The sequence below is a fragment of the Eubalaena glacialis genome, chromosome 17 (genome assembly GCF_028564815.1).
Source record: "Eubalaena glacialis isolate mEubGla1 chromosome 17, mEubGla1.1.hap2.+ XY, whole genome shotgun sequence".
Taxonomy (NCBI): Eukaryota; Metazoa; Chordata; class Mammalia; order Artiodactyla; family Balaenidae; genus Eubalaena; species Eubalaena glacialis.
The window spans coordinates 63,834,201-63,852,526 of NC_083732.1; the positions used below are offsets into that span (position 1 = coordinate 63,834,201).

An 18,326-nucleotide genomic window follows, 5' to 3' on the forward strand; every position below is an offset into this window, starting at 1 on the left:
GGGCAGCTGTTCTTATCTGTCAAAAAATGCAGGTCTCAATTGAAACATCTCTTTTCTTCTCTCTAAAGTTCTCCTTCTCAGAAATTACTTCCATGCCAGGAGAATGAAACATTTGAGGTTATTATACTAATATTCTAGAGAAGTATTTTAATATTATATTATAGTCAAAAAAACATATGCATGTATGTGTGCATGCATACAGATATATATATCACTCAGTTCAAAATATAAAATTGCTTGTATGTTTTTGTTTCATTTTTAATAGACTTTATATTTTAGAGCAATTTCACATTTATAGAAAAAATGCACAGAAAGTACAGAAGGTTCCTATATGCACCCTTCTTCCCCCCCAACACACACATGCACACAAAAACACAGTTTCTTCTATTATTACCATCTTGCATTGGTGGGGTACATTTGTTACAGTTGATGAACCAAATCAATATTGATACACTTAATTAATTAAAGTCCACATTTATACTAGGGTTCACTCTTTGTATTCTATGGGTTTTGACAAATGCATAATGTCATGTATTCACCTGTACAGTATCACACAGAATAGTTTCACTGCCCCAAATGAGTTTACCTACTCATCCCTCACCCTCTTCCTGAGGAAGAGTTAGTCCCCTGACTTTGTTCTTCAATATCATGTAGGCTATTCTGGGTCTTTGCCTTTCTATATAAATATTAGAATTATTTTGTTGATGGACACGACATAACTTTCTTGGATTTTCATTGGGATAACACTGAAGTTATAGCTCAAGTTGGAAAGATTTGACATCTCACTAATATTAATTCTTCCCATCCATGAACCTGGAATATGTCTCCATTGATTTAGATCTTTGATTTCTTTAATCAGAATTTTGTAATTTTCCTCATATAGATCTTGTAAATATTTTGTTATATTTAAACCTAAGTCTGTCTTTTCTTTTTTATTTTTATTTTTTGGTGCTAATGTAAATGATATTATGCTTTTAATTTCAAATTCCACTTGTTCATTGCTGGTATACAGAAAAATAATAACTTTTGTATATGTATCGGAAAACCTTGCTATTATCACTTACTAGTTCCACAATTTTCTTTGTTGAGTCTTTGGAACTTTTTACATAGACAATCATACAATCTGCAAGAAAAAAAAGTTTGTTTCATTTCTTCCTTCCAAATTTATAAACCTTTTATTTCCTTTTCATGTCTTAGTGTATTAGCTAAGACTTTCAGTATGATGTTGAAAAAGAGTGGTGAGAGGGGAAATTCTTGTTTTGTTTCTGATCTTGGGAAAAAGTTTCTCACCACTAAGTATATATCATGTTAGATGCATATTTGTAGTAGTAGATGTTCTTTAACAAATTGATAAAGTTCTCTTTTCTTCGTAGTTTTCTGAGAGGGTTGGATTTTGTCAAAATTTTTTTTTTTTCTTCATTCTATTGCAATGGTGATATGGTGTTCTTTTTTAGCCCACTTATGAGATGACTTGAGCTCTGAATGTCAAGCCAGCCCTCTATACCTGGAATAAATCCCATTTAGCCATCCTGTATACTTCTTTTAATACATTGTCAAACTTAATCTGCTAATATTTTGTTGAAAAATTTTGCATCTATGTTCATTGGACATATTGGTTTGAAATTTTCCTTTGTAGCAATGCTTTTGATTTTTGTATTAGGGTAGTGAGGACTCGTAAAATGAATTTGGAAGTACTCCCTCTATTTTTCTGGAAGAGACTGTAGAGAATTGGTATCATTTATTCTTTAAATGTTTGTTGAAATTCACCAGTGAATCAATTTGGGCCTGATGCTTTCTATTTTGGAAGGTTTATTTTCAAATTTATTTTATTTAAAAAAAAAATTTATTGGAGTATATTTGATTTACAATATTGTGTTATTTTCACGTGTACAGCGAAGTGAATCAGTTTCATATACATATATACAATCGTTTTTTTAGATTCTTTCCCCATATAGGCCATTACAGAGTATTGAGCAGAGTTCTCTGTGCTATACAGTAGGTTCTTATTAGTTATCTATTTTATATATAGTAGTGTGTATATGTCAATCCCAATCTCCCAATTTATCCCCCCCATTCTCTGGTAACCATAAGGTTGTTTTCTACATCTGTGACTATAACTTCTGTTTTATAAGTTCATTTGTACCCTTTTATTAGATTCCACATATAAGTGATATCATATGATATTTGTCTTTCTCTGTCTTACTTCAGTCAGTATGACAATCCCTAGGTCCATCCTTGTTGCTGCAAATGGCATTATTTTGTTCTCTTTTATGACTGTGTAATAGTCCATTATATATATGTACCACATCTTCTTTATCCATTCCTCTGTTGATGGACATTTAGGTTGCTACCATGTCCTGGCTATTGTAAATAGTGCTGCAATGAACATTGGGAGGCATGTATCTTTTCGAATTATGGTTTTCTCTGGGTACATGCCTAGGAGTGGGGTAGCTGGGTCATATGGTACTTCTATTTTTAGTTTTTACTGTTCTCCATAGTGGCTGTACCAATTTACATTCCCACCAATGGAAGGTTTTAATTATGATTTAATTTCTTTAATAGTTTTAGGTCATTTCAGATGATTTATTTCTTTTTGTGAGAATTTTATAGATTGTGTTTTTCAAGAAATCCATCAATATAACCTAAATTATCAAATTTGTAGGCACAGAGTTGTTCATAATATTTCTTTATTATCCTTTAATATTCGTGGATTGTATCTCTTCTCTTACTCTCTTTTCTCTCTTTCCCTCTCTCTCTCTCCCCCCTCCTTCTCTCTTTGATTAGTCTGTCTAAAGATTATCAATTTTATTGATCTTTTCAATAAAACCACCTTTTGGTTTTATGGATTTTTCTCTATTAATTTCTTGTTCACTTTCATTTATATCTACTCTACTTTTTTTTTTTTTTTTTTGGCTGTGTTGGGTCTTCGTTTCTGTGTGAGGGCTTTCTCTAGTTGTGGCGAGCGGGGGCCACTCTTCATCGCGGTGCGCGGGCCTCTCACTGTCGCGGCCTTTCTTGTTGCGGAGCACAGGCTCCAGACGCGCAGGCTCAGTAGTTGTGGCTCACGGGCCCAGGTGCTCCGCGGCATGTGGCATCTTCCCAGACCAGGGCACGAACCCATGTCCCCTGCATTGGCAGGCAGATTCTCAACCACTGTGCCACCAGGGAAGCCCATATCTACTCTACTTTTTACTATTCTTCATCTTTGTATTTAATTTGCTCTTTCAAGTTATTGTATGCCTTTTTAAAAGTAATATTTTTGCTGTGGTATTTTAAAATATTATGAAAATAATATTTATATACATTATGAAGTGAAACTGTGTGTATGCCTACCTAGTGTTCTGTCTTGAAAGTGCTTTATAAATTCTAAATCTTGAATGATTAGTGATTTCATAAATTTCTTAAGATCCCATTTGTTTAAAAAAACAAGTATTTATTAAGTGGCTAAAACTTATTTTCAGTGAAGTTGATACTGTACTAAACAAAGCCCATGGACTGTTAGAGCCAATATTCTAGTGGGGCTTGACAGAAAACATAAAAATAAAATACATATACATTACTTCAGTGGTGATGAGTACTATAAAATAGTGTAAGATAAATGAATAGAAAAGGCAATGCTATTTTATTAATAGGATGGCAGGTAACATATGAGAAGTTACCTGCTTCAAATTTCAAAGCAGTTCTAACTAGGTTTTGCAATGTTTGTTTAAGTAAAAAAAAAAACAAACAAACAAAAAAACAAGCAAAAACTTTTTAAAGTACTTTAATTAATCCCTTCTCTCCTAGCCTCCGAATTTATAGACCAAAGGACACTGACATTTTGATTCTAATCAATCAATTTATATATTTTTATTTACGGTTTTGGTGGTTTATTGAGTGACATTACACTGAAACCTTGAAGCCTGCAGGAATTTTTAGGAATTTAATCAAATCTGAGCTAAAAGAATAGAAGTGGCAATGGATGAGGGCTTGGACCCTAGAGATACTTCAAAAGAAAAATCAGTGGTTTCTCACCACTGAGAATGATGTTCACTGTGGATTTGTTGTACATGGCTTTTATTATGTTGAGGTAGGTTCTCTCTAAAACCGTAATTTGAAAAGATACATGCATCCCAATGTTCATTGCAGCACTATTTACAATAGCCAGGACATGGTAGCAACCTAAATGTCCATCAACAGAGGAATGGATAAAGAAGATGTGGTACATATATACAATGGACTATTACTCAGCCATAAAAAAGCACAAAATAATGCCATTTGCAGCAACAGGGATGGACCTAGAGATTGTCATACTGAGTGAATTAAGTCAGACAGAAAAAGACAAATATCATATGATATCACTTATATGTGGAATCTAAAAAAAGGGTACAAATGAACTTATTTACAAAACAGAAGTAGAGTCACAGATGTAGAAAACAAGCTTATGGTTACCAGGGGGTAATGGGGTGGGGAGGGATAAATATTGGAAGATTGGGATTGACATATACACACTACTATATATAAAATAGACAACTAATAAAGATCTACTGTATAGCACAGGGAACTCTACTCAATACACTGTAATAGGCTGTATGGGAAAAAAAATCTAAAAAAGAGTGGATATATGTGTATGAAACTGATTCAGTTTGCTGTACACCTGAAACTAACACAACATTGTAAGTCAACTATACTCCAATAAAAATTAAAACACTAAAAAAAAACACCCCCCCCAAAAAAGATTCAGTGGTGTTTGGTGCTATAAACAACTGTTCCTACTTTCCTGTCTGCCCCTCACCCCCACCCTGTCCCTGGCTGCTTGTAATTACTACCAAGTTTTAAGTTTGGTTTGCTAGGAAATGGTGTTTCCAATTTAAAAAATCAAAAGCCACCCTACTACCTAAATAATTTTTGTGTGTTATAAGAAAATAATATTGCACTTGAAAATAAGACCTGAATTCTAGTCCAGTGTGTAAGTATTGCTCTCCCTAGACCCTATGCCAATACATTCAGGGGCTGCTATAAGATTAACAATGGTGATTGGCAAATCTTGAGAAATTGTCTTGGTAGAATTTTTTAAGATATGAGTAACAGAGAAAAACATGTTCTTAACAGCTAAGAAGCCAATAAACAAAAGTTGTTTTATATTTATCTTTATGTATATTTGTGTGCTTATCTTAGATGCCATATAATTTTAAGATTAAAGAAACACAAACATTTATAGATGAAATCTTAATAAATGCAGCTTATAAACAGTTTAATGTTCTGTTATTAGAACTTCCATTCATTCGTTTTAAAAATCGTCTATGGTTAGGTCCTCATCAATTTTTCATACTTACAGATGGAACAGGACTCGTTTCACAATTTTTCCCTTCTTCGGAAATGATCATTTATGGAAAAGTATGTTAACAAATGAGACATTTCTGGTTGTTTCAGTTTTAGCTGAAGCCCCAAGGCTGATAAATGAGGATATGTGCTCACACATTCTAAAAGAGGGGTTTCAGAACATTTGTGTAGAATTTGTTAAGGATGTATTAAAAAAAAATCATTCAAGATCATTAGAATAACACATAACTTAGCTCCAGGAAGGATGTATCAGAAGATTTGAGGATACCCATTAATGAAAAATTTGCAAGTATAATTTCTTTGGAGGGAATTGGAGCATTTGAGTGGGTGATCCCCACTCCTACCTCAACCCAATTAGGAGGGAGGCTTCAAGAAGACAATTCAGTGAGTAAAGAGGCACTAAATGGTGGGGGAGACTGACTTCTTACACTTACCTGGATGTTTGCTAAATTGCAGAAATGTGTGAGCCCTTGTACCTCAAAGAACTGGAGTATTACATAGACAAATGGGTAAAGGGCACCAGGAGAGATTGCCATGAGTTATTTTTGTCTTTTTTTGCTTCTTTGTTGTTTGTTTGTTTTAATATTTATGGGGCAGGGACTGGTGCTTCAATCCAACAACAAGGCTTGCTTCCATATGTGGAAGTAGTGATTCATCGTGTACCTGCCTAACAGAGGCTAATTTTCCTTTGAAATGATAGGGGTCCAGTAACAGAGAGTTAATTCAAGCCCTAGCTAAATGTATATTGCTTCAAAATAAGCTGACACAGTATATCCTTTGTCAGTGATTTTTATTCTTTTACCAGCTTTCCCTTTTCTTATTCTTTGGGGTGCTTCCCATAGCCTTTTATATAAGAATGATTATCGTTCTATACTTTTTAAACACAAAAAAATTATTTCTTTCCCTTCTGAAACAGATTAAAAATATTTTACCTGCTATTTCTGAATCAGTCTTGTTTATAGCTGAAACTGAACTTGAAAGATGATCTAATCCACTTATCTTGTAAAGGACCCCCAACCTATAACCCTGCTTGAAATTTTCTTTGCTCCACATCCATGTTTCTATTTGTTATGCCTAGAAGAATCACTAGAAATTTCCTGAATGCACTGAATTTTATCATGCCTTTGCATAATCTTTTTCATGCTTGTACCTGGGAAGCTTAGTAATTCTAGATAGAAATCATATTACTAGGCAGATTCATTATCATCAATCTCAAAAGGACACTCAAAATTACTTAGCAAGGTAATATTTCTATATCAGACTTGCTCTCCCACTAATGGGTAACGACTATTTCCAGTTTTTCTCTCAAAGTTCCTCTCCCATCCATTCCCATCTCTCTCTCTCTCATTTATATATATATATATAAATTTGATGGTCTTGCTTGATGCAGCCTTCCCAGAGTAAAAGTATTAAATATAAGCTCTCTCATTTTCCCTTCACAAAATCTCTCTATTTTTTTTTTTGGCTTCATTGGGTCTTCGTTGCTGCGCATGGGCTTTCTCTAGTTGCAGCAAGCATGGGCTTCTTTGCGGTGCGTGGGCTTCTCATTGTGGTGGCTTCTCTTGTTGTGGAGCATGGGCTCTAGGAAACACGGGCTTCAGTAGTTGTGGCACGTGGGCTCAGTAGTTGTGGCTCACAGGCTCTAGAGCACTCTTCCTGCCCTTGGGATCGTGTTTATTTTCTCCAAAAAAGTTGTGTTCCTTTACTTATACCCACTAGGAATCTTTCCTATCATCAGTATTTTCCTCTCTACAGGATTATTTGTATCAACCAATAAACATACTCTGGTTTCTTGTATCTCTAAAAAGAAAATCTCTTTTGACTTCCTAATGACTATAGAACTGCTCCATTATTCTTCTGCTTTATGCAATTTGATGTTCCAAAGCTATTACCTATCTGAACTGTCTATTCACTCTTCAGCTTATTTCAATTTGTTTCAACCTCTGTCACTCCAGTGAAATCACTCTTGCCAACAACCTTCATGTTGTCAAATTTAAGAGACAGTCTTCTGTCCTCATCATTTTCAACTGTATTCAAAATTCCTGACCCCTTTTAAAGGACTTCCTTCCCTTGCTTCATTCATGCGTATTTCTCTTGCCACTCGTGAGAATGATTTGATAGCTTCTTAAAATCAATCATATCATGAAATAGCATAGAACTTGGACTATGTCATAGATTCTCTTGTCATTATACACTAACTGATGTCATCTATTCATGCTGCTTTAGGATTCTTAATCACATCTACATACTGATATTTCCTTGCTATCTCTGAACTTTAATTATGTTCACCTATGAACTTAACATACCCAATTGTTAATCTCTAAGTCATTTGAAGTTTACAATCTCTAAACAGAACTCTTATTTTTTCCCTCAAAACCTCTGGACTTCCACACTTAATTAAATATAACTATTTACCTCAATTTCATGATGTTCAAGCTGAGGAAATTAGGGATCATCCTTTTTTGTTTTCTTACTTTCCACATCAAATATCATTGGACACTGAGAATTTTGAGTGTCCAAGACTCAAAGGATATCTTGAGTCTGTCTAGTTCACTGCTATCACCATAGTCTAAGTCTCTACCATCTTAAACCCAGACTGCTGCAGTAGCCTTCTAACTAAAACTTGTTTTCTTCAATCTATCTATCTAAAGTATAAAGCATGATGTACTGAAAATATAAATTGAATCAGCTCTCTCTGTCAAAACTCTTTACAGCTTCCCATAATAGGTAGGTGACCTACATGAGTGAAGAAGCCTAGGGGTGACCACTGTGAAGCAGAGAGTTTGCTTAGCCTAAAGGGAACATCTGTTAATTGGTTCCAGTAGATGTTGCAATGAAGGTACATTGGTTTTAGCTGCCAAATCTAAAAAGGGAATACAAAAATGTGTGTGCACGCACGTGTGTGTGTGTGTGTGAAATCTCCTGATTTTTAAATGTTGACTCACATATTTTTAAAACATTGTGTGTTTAAAACAAAACATATCTTCAGTGCAGATTAAGCAGAATGGCTGCCAATTTGCTTCTTCTGAAGAAGAGATCTGGTTTCTCCACATCTCCTCAACTTCATTCTACCGCTTTTCTATTGTATTCTGTGACTTTCTTCAATTTACATTCTATAATTTAGAGTCCCTAATCTTTATTTTCCTGGAATGGCTCATCAAGCTCTTCCTCGGTGTGAGGCTCTTCCTTTCCTGTAGGCTAGAGGCATAAAATTCTTCTGGTATCAATGAAAGTGGGACCTTCTTACACTGGGTGGATTCCCACTCTGACATCTTTATCCTCTCTCACAGAAGCTTGATTTTTAATTTTATTTTTGACTTCACAGTACTTTTTAAAATTTGAGATTCATTTAACTGTTTATTGTCTTTTTTGCCATTAAATTTGAAGAACTATGGGGGGCATGTACTATGTCTGCTGTTAAGTGTTTTATTTGTTCCTGGTACAAAGCCAGGTACATAACAGGCAAACAATATATGTAGACAATGAATGTATAAACATATAAATGGTCTCTGGATTTCTCTTCCTCTCTATACCAGATTCCAATCATACTTCATAACCCACCTCAACATTTGCCTCTGTGACCCTCATCTCCTAGCTGCCCAAAATATCATACCTCTTTTGTCTCCATGACATTTCACATGTTCTTAAATTATAATGACTCTATTATATCTTAGCCTGACTGTGAGCTTCTTGATGCCTAACATCTATCAGGGTCTTGAAACATGACTGTAAGATAATCTTATGATTTGAAATCCACTAAAAGTAATTTAACTCACTATATTCCTATTAAGTCTATTTCTAATAAACCTCATTTTTGCAAAAAGTGAGACCAAATAAATATTAATATTAATAATAACTATTTCATTTATCTTATCATACTATAATAGAAACTAGAATTAATTGAATAATTATTTGTCTTAAGCTTTATGATTACTACCATGCATACATTATCTCATGTAATCTTTCCCTCAACCCTATGAAACAAGTATTATTATCCTCGTTTTTAGATCTGACGAAACCAACTCTTGGAGAAGACAAGATAGTTTATTGCAAGGATGGGATGTGAATGAAGTTTGGTTTCAAAGCATAATGTAATATAGTGATTAAAGGGTCAGGATTTAGAATCAGGAAGTAACGAGTTCAAATTTCAATTCCATCAAATTATTAGCTGGATAAACCGAGTTTCAGTTTTCTTATTTGTAAAGTGGGAATAAAATAATAAACACCTTATAGCATTTTATAATAAATAAAGAATACATGTAAAAATACTAGGTAAATGGTTTACCACTCTTCAGTCTATGAAATATCACTTTTAATTATTGAGGTTGAGAGATTTAGTTGATTTTTAATATAGTCACTTAGTTTATTAAGATCAGACTGACTAGTTTCCCAGGTCTTTTGAATTTCTTTCTAGTGTGATTTTTTCAAACATTATTATCCATATTAATTATCAGGCTAGTTAAAGAAAGTTCTGCAAAATTTTTAGAAAATTACAATTTTATTCATATTGAACTAATATTGTTTTTCACTGCAAGTATATCAAAACATAACTTTAAGTCAACTTGAATGATCCACGGGGACAAAATTTCCACAGGTCTTTATTATAAGAACTATCTTTTTATTCATAGGGATATTCTTTAGCACAGCATTTGTCCTTTATACAAACAATATAAAGAAGAAAAGATTGTAAATGTGTGGTATGTGTAACTATAACCATTATCATTTTTTAAATTTAATATATCATGAATATTTTGTGAAAATAAGTATTTGTGAATGTTAACTAAATTATCACTTAGTATTTTATAGAATTTTTTTATATCTTTTATTTGTAAAATGTTACAGAGGACTACTGAAAATTCAAGATTTTTTAAAAATATTGTTTGATAGTGTAAGTTAATGGCTACCATAGTCTACTACATACACTTTCTATGTTGTAAGTAAACTAATTTCAAATTTTAAAATAAATACTAATTTTAAGATGGAGATAAAACTTATTCAAGTTACATTTACTTCTAAAAATTACATATAAAATGTTTATAGAACATTTGCAGGAAGGTTTCACAGGCAGTACCTCATTTGAAACTCACCATTCTATGTGGTAAATTTGATATACATGTTACAGAAGAGGAAACTCAGGCAGACAGGATTGAATAACTTACCAAAGATCAGACAATTTATAAGCAGAAGAATTTGAATTCAAACTCATGTCTTTCAAATCAAATCCCATGATTTTTCACTTACTACATGACAATAGATTAATCATTTAAACTCCAAAAAGTATCCTAATAAATTTGATTAGTCACTTTAAAATAATGAAATATTATTAATGGTAACACATCAATGAAATCTAGTTGCCACACTTTTAAGTCACCAGGTCTTCATCTCCATATTATTAGTTATATTTGAAGTTAAAATTAAAATAAACCTTAACAAGATAAATAATGAAATAAACAATTTAAAATCTTACCTAAAATCTGATCCAACTCTCTTCCCATTTTCTGGTTCTCCTGGATCTGGGCATAAATTGGAAGCTGTTTTAATACCTCCCTCATTTACTGGAACAACAGAAAAAAGAAAAGAAAAAAAGAATCAAAACATATATGATTAGAAAAACAAGGGTGATATTCATTTAAAGTTGTACATAAAATATATTCTTGTATTTTGTTATTGTAATCACTATAGTTTATATAAAGTTAAATATAGTTTAATAAACCAATAATGAGGACAGAAACATTTTTTCTATTTGTGGACATATAAGAAAGTAAGTTTCATGTTCCTATTCAATGACTTACTAATCTGAATATTAACACATTAACAATTAACACTTTATTTTTAATTACTATCAAATAGTGAAATCTCTTGTAATGCACTCCCAGGGTATCAGTGCCAGAGTTTCCATTAATTATTGGCAGTAGAGAAGTCACCACCAGTTAGGGCAGTGTCGTTTGGGTACTTATTATTTTTAAAGTTGCAATAGAAAAATAAGACCCTGTGGAAAAAAGTTTAAGGTTATTACCACTTTTTATTTAGTATATAACAAAGAATTTAGTCTGCCAATGTGAAAGTAAAACCGTGGCGCAAATTATCAAGCATGTCATTGAATTATGATATAATGATGAAAATCAAAATAAGGGCTTTACCCTTTAACAATTTCCAGGACTGTGTTTTACTTAGCCATTGTATACTTTAAGCAGTTTCTTCAGAACACCCAATTATTAAAAAGATTTATTAATATTTTCAGTGAATGTGATCACAGTAAATAAATAATTCCCCAAGATAGCGCTTTTTTTCAAATGGGAAGATCAAAACCAGATAAGGTCTGAAATATCTGAGTGATACTGTTTCATGAATTCAATCTTACAGTGAATTAGAGAGTAACTTCTATTTTCCTCTTCATCAACTTATCTGCGTTTTTTTTTTTTTTTTAAACATCTTTATTGAAGTATAATTGCTTTACAATGGTGTGTTAGCTTCTGCTTTATAACAAAGTGAATCAGTTATACATATACATATGTTCCCATATCTCTTCCCTCTTGCATCTCCCTCCCTCCCTCCCACCCTCCCTATCCCACCCCTCTAGGTGGTCACAAAGCACCGAGCTGATCTCCCTGTGCTATGCGGCTGCTTCCCACTAGCTATCTATTTTACATTTGGTAGTGTATATATGTCCATGACACTCTCTCACCCTGTCACATCTCACCCCTCCCCCTCCCCATATCCTCAAGTCCATTCTCTAGTAGGTCTGTGTCTTTATTCCCATCTTGCCACTAGGTTCTTCATGACCTTTTTTTCCCCTTAGATTCCATATATATGTGTTAGCATACTGTATTTCTTTTTCTCTTTCTGACTTACTTCACTCTGTATGACAGACTCTAACTCCATCCACCTCATTACAAATACCTCCATTGCATTCCTGTATACTAATGATGAAAAATCTGAAAGTGAAATTAAGAAAACACTCCCGTTTACCGTTGCAACAAAAAGAATAAAATATCTAGGAATAAATCTACCTAAGGAGACAAAAGACTTGTATGCAGAAAATTATAGGACACTGATGAAAGAAATTAAAGATGATACAAATAGATGGAGAGATATACCATGTTCTTGGATTGGAAGAATCAACATTGTGAAAATGACTCTGCTACCCAAAGTAATCTACAGATTCAATGCAATCCCTATCAAACTACCACTGGCATTTTTCACAGAACAAGAACAAAAAATTATCTGCGTTTTAAAGAAAAGAATGGGACCTGAGTAGAGACTCTAGAGAGGGAAATTGTAAACCTTGCAATGGTTCTTTTCCTACACTGTGGGTTGGAATCACCTGTAGAGCTTTTTTAAAATAATGAAGACGCTTAACTTTTATGTCTAGATATTCTAATGCAATTACTTTGGGTAGGACCCTGTGGATCTGTTTTTTGTTGTTGTTGTTGTTTTTGTTTGTTTGATTTTTTTAATAATCCTCCAGGTGATTCTAATGTAGAGTCAATATTGAGAACCACTGGATCCCTGCATCATTTAGTTCAGATTGTCAACTTGTTCATATTGATTTATCAGATAGCAAGATGACTATCAGATGATGGCCCAACAGTCATACCTCTGGTAAAGTTGTCATATTTTCAATTAGATATGAAATTTTGTGTTTGCACCCTTCATTCTATAAAAATCACTTTCCTAAATATCCTCAACAGTATCCTTACTGCTGCCAAATTACAAGTTCACCAATCCACACAAAGCATGTGATATTTTTGCTTTTCTTGGTCTGCTGACTTGCTAATTCATTTCTTTTTATCTTTCTGGCTTTTGTTGCTTCTTATGTTTGTTTTGGCCACTCTCTTACTTTAGCTGATATCACATACAGAGGGCAAATTCAAAGACAGTGACCCATAATTCTCCATATTTTATATTTTCCTCGTGGCTTGAAAAATTACCTCTTTGCTAAGAATTTCAAATATATGGTTTTGTCATTTTTTTCCCCAAGCTCCATCCTGCTCCTTCAATGACCTACTAGGTCAAGCCACCAAAATTCTCATAGTCATTTCATGTGCATGCTCAAATCCAGCTTAATCACTGATGCTTTTGTTTCTCTATTATCATTCTCTTCCAATTCATCTTGAGTACTAGAACTAAACTTTCTCAATCACAGTTTTCATTACTGTCCAAATATCCTATGATTCTAGATTTCTAAGTATATAACCTCTATTACCCACTAGCCACCAAGATACATCCGTAACTCAAGTCCAACAGATTCTTCATTCTTCTGCAGTTGTACTGGTTAGCCATGCTCATTCCATGCTCTGTGTTTTCTCCAGGTCTCCATGTTTTCCATTTCTTCCTCTTTAGCTATCAAAATTCTATATAATTTTCAAGACTCAGCTCAAGTCCCACTTTTTGCAAAATACAGTCTCTCATATTTTTCCAGATTTTCTAATCCCTCTTTTTATATGGCATGAACAATTTTATATTTAATTTTTAAATTATTTTGTCATACTGTTAGTAGTTTCATATTCCTTAGTCATATATACAAATATATTATACACTTGATAAAGATAAGGAAAAACTTATAATTATTTTAATATTCCCACAGTGCCTAGATGGGGGTTAATGACTTCTCAGTAAATATTTCCTAGTAGGTTGATTAAAAACAATGTGTTGTACACTGTTTTCAATGAGTATTTTTTCTATGGGAAGAACTATCCTATCTTTAACTGACTTTTGAAAATATTATAGTATATGCTATTAAAATGTGACTTTTTTAACATATGATAGAGATAAGAAAAAGAAGTGGTATGACTTAGGCTTCCTACACTATTATATTAAATTTATAACACAGATTATAGGTAAAAATAGACGTGTCTGCGAATACATTAGAAAATAAAAATAATAAAAAATTTCATTTTTTCCATTTTATCATCATTATTGCCTAGGTTAATATAAATTTTAACAATAGCTAACACACAGTAATATGTGTCAGGAACTAATCTACACCCTTTACATGTATCAGCTCATTTAATCTTCACACAAATCTGAAGGGTAGCTACTATTATTATATGTTTCCTACAGGTGAGGAAACTGAGGCATAGAGAGGTTAAGACACATTTCTAAAGTCCTATTTCCACTTTCTGCCTTAGTCTATGTTTCGACCTTGGCAGACTGATTCAAGAAATTCTACTCTTAACCCCTGAGCTCTCCATCCTGTACAGAAAGCTCAGAAAGGAGAAAGGGCATCAATACTTAAAATTCAAAACACTTTTCCAAATATTTTATGTTAGAATGCAGAGCATATTTATAACTTTCACCATGTTCACTTAATTAATCCCAGTTCTTACGATTTAATTGTCAAATTACTTTTGTCTGAAAGTGTCCTTTAAACTGCTGTCTTTGGACATCTGCAATAGTGAAAAAGTTCCCAACTTAAATTGTAAAGATAACGGGAGAGCTGCTGCATGATACATGTATTTAGTGTTCTTTAATTTAAAAATTTAAAATAAAAAATAAAGAATAAAGTATATAATCTCTTATTTTTCTGATATTTTGATGCTACAAAACTGCCCATAGCTAGTGACGCCAAGACATTCAAATGAAGTTAGTATCCATTCAATCAGCTGCTTTCACTACGTAATGCCATTCAAACAACTGGACAAATATTTATCATTTTTACTTCTTTCAATTTGAATAGTAACTTGTAAAAAGAACATGAGTGCTCTTTAAAAGTTAATTACATGGACAGGGTCCTGCCTCTTGAAAAGAGCATAACTATGGGGAATATCCTTTTTGCTCTGATCTTTAAGGACAATAATAATAATAATGTTATTATTATTATTATTACTAGTACTAATACAATATGAATCCTTTTCCCCACACATCAGTGACAAAAAGAGAGGGCAGAATTTATAGAATTAAGAAAATTGGATGAATTATCATTTCTTATAACATTGAAGTATATTTATTATATGTGCTTATAAAATATGCTATAGGAATTTTAATTAATGTACTATATTATTGTATATTCTAGCTTGAAAATACTATAAAATTAGTCAACATCAAAATAAAATATTGTTATTACAAGCACGTTTTCTTAAGCTTCTGATTTTACATAGCACATAATGTACTCTAAAGATAAAAATAACTAGATCCTGACAGTCATCTTACTAAAAGTCATCTCTACATTACCTCATCCAGCTAGTGGCATCTTGGAATTTTTTTTTTTATATTAGATTTAAAATTTTTATTCCACCTTATAAAATAGAATGCTTTGGATCTTGTTCTGAACTCCATCATCATGAATGTAGACAGAATGTTATTTTATACTAACTTTATATCCTAAAAGAGTTGCCACTTAACTCATTTAGCTTCCCAATAAAATGTTGGATCCTTGCCAACTGAGACTGTATTTTATTCACTCTTTTTACTTTCTTAGTCTAGCATGGTGCTGCCATGGAGAAGTAGTTCAAATAGAATTGTGAAATGAATGTATAATAAGAATGCATGAAAGCATGGACTTGAAGAAGATGAAATAATTAAAAAAAATACATTATGGAAAGCTCACAGTTTCTTTATAATTCCACCTTAAAATTTTAGAAGAGCCTAGTAGAAAAGTTGGCAAGAATAAATTCACTCAATTCAACATTTTAAAATATAAAAATTTATTTTTATTTTTAAAATTAAAAATATTTTTTCCTTTATTTGCAAACCTACTCTCTTTGATAAACAACAACAAGGGATGACTTGTTGTCATCCCTTGTTGTCATCACTTGTTGTCAAGGGAGACTACATAGAGTTCAGGTACTAAAGTAGGAAAAAGAATCTGAATTAGCCATTTAAACAACCAAATGCTTCCCATGAACACTACTGCAGTTTCCTGAATCTCTTATTAATTTGTTTCTTAGTTAAACTTTAAGGTGCTATTATGGGAAGACGTACTTTGGAAATGTGTGTAGCTCATGTCCTCCATAATTATGCTCACCACTGGAAGTTCTAGTGATTGAATAGATAGTTTTTTCAAAGAACACAAGCTTTATTATTATATTTTTCCTTTGAAAGTTTAATGTCAGATAAAAATTGTCTCCTTTTAAAATTATTTGGCTCTGTGTCAAATTAACGATTCAAAGAGATGAAGACCGAAATGCCTACTTGATAACAAATATATAATAATGATAAAAATTAAAGCATTATAACTTTCTCGGTGATCAACCATAGAGAATATATATTTGTAACTAGCTATTAAACATTTGAGAAAAAAATTCTAGGAAAATAACTTTAAAATAATGTTGGCTTGTTACTGTTGCTAAAAAAAATTGGCATAATCTGTCTTGATGAGAGTTTAATTATTTCTATTCAAAAATAAAAATAAGAAAGCACAAGAGTATATTTTATCTCCTACATAAGCTGTAATGGATAAATGTAAAATGTATTTTAAAATTATGAAGGAAATTAACATTTTTTGCTTTATGAGTAACTTTTTTCTTTTTGTCTCATTAACTTTACTCCTGACATTTAAAAGTATTCTTTAAATTAAAAAAAAAATTAAAATATTTATATATATATATATTTAATCAGGGTTTATTTGTTTCCCCAGATACACTGTCATGTTTAAAATTCCCCTTCTTGTTCACCCTCATAACCACTGTACAAGAACAATGAAAATAATATGTATGTCCACTAAGGCAATATACCAAGTATAAAAAGTTACATACACGGGCTTCCCTGGTGGCGCAGTGGTTGGGAATCTGCCTGCCAATGCAGGGGACACGGGTTCGAGCCCTGGTCTGGGAGGATCCTACGTGCCGCGGAGCGGCTGGGCCCGTGAGCCACAATTACTGAGCCTGCGCATCTGGAGCCTGTGCTCCACAGCAAGGGAGGCCGCGATAGTGAGAGGCCCGCGCACCGCGATGAAGAGTGGCCCCGCTTGCCACAACTAGAGAAAGCCCTCGCACAGAGGCGAAGATCCAACACAGCCATAAATAAATAAATAAATACTTTAAAAAAAAAAAAAAAGAATCTATATTGAATAATTTTCATGAAGTATTGTGTCATTTAATTAAAAAAAAAAGTTACATACACATTTTTCTTATTGAATAAATTTAACGTGTAACATTGTGTAAGATTTAGGTGTACAGCATATTACTATGATACATTTATATATACTGTAATATTTATAATTGTTGATGATGTAGAGTTGCATACATCTTAATTTCAGTATAAATAGCCTAATTTTCCCAGGACATCTGAAAGTTTGAAGCATGAAGCATATAAAATAAAATTTGTGTAACCAAAATGAGGAAAGGGTAAGAAAGTGATAGCCTATAATTCTTCTTAGATTTCTAAAATAAATAATTAGCCAGACAAAATATTAGGAAAAAAAAGTAGCAAACCTAATTATTTAAGTCTGCATCATTTCCTTCATGTTGACATGATAAAATTTGAAATGTCAGAATAATTTCACCTAACAACATTTTATGTTTATATTTTCTTGTATAGGAAAAATATCTTTCTCTCTGAAATGTATCAAATAATTAATATATAAAAAATACTGTAGATTTATTTTCCCTAAAAACTGTTATCAATTTTGAAAATATGTTTTAACCCTAAAAATATAACAATAAATCATACTTATACAGCTAAATACTTTGAAATGAACTGTTTAATGCTTTCCAAACAGGTAACCCAATTTGACATTTTCCTACTGATATCTGCTATTTTTGGTTTCGTATTCTCAAATCTAACAAAATGTGAAAAATCACATTTTAAAATTAGGACACTTTAAAATATTTGATACCAACAGGCTCCAAGTTTGCTTCTTGATAAGTGATGTAATTGCTCAATTTGTGCCATTTACTGTTACAAATACAACTCAATAAATATGTGGGTAGAATCCTTTACTGATATAACTATAATGAATGATTTTTTTAAGAAATAGTTTTAAACTCATTTCATCAGATGATTTGGAATTGAATAAAAATAAATAATGTTAAAAACGTATTTTTCCTAAGAAGATAATATTT

The 18,326-nt window shown here is 32.4% G+C and overlaps 1 protein-coding gene across 3 annotated transcripts in view; it reads right to left on the reverse strand.

Moving 5' to 3' along the window:
- CSMD3 (CUB and Sushi multiple domains 3) overlaps positions 1 to 18,326 on the reverse strand; it is a 1,197,799-nt gene that overhangs the window by 692,198 nt on the left and 487,275 nt on the right. For all 3 annotated transcript variants that reach the window (XM_061171997.1, XM_061171996.1, XM_061171995.1), the window contains one exon: positions 10,790 to 10,877. In XM_061171997.1, coding sequence (XP_061027980.1) covers positions 10,790 to 10,877 — 88 coding nt within the window. The remainder of the gene's footprint in view (positions 1 to 10,789; positions 10,878 to 18,326) is intronic.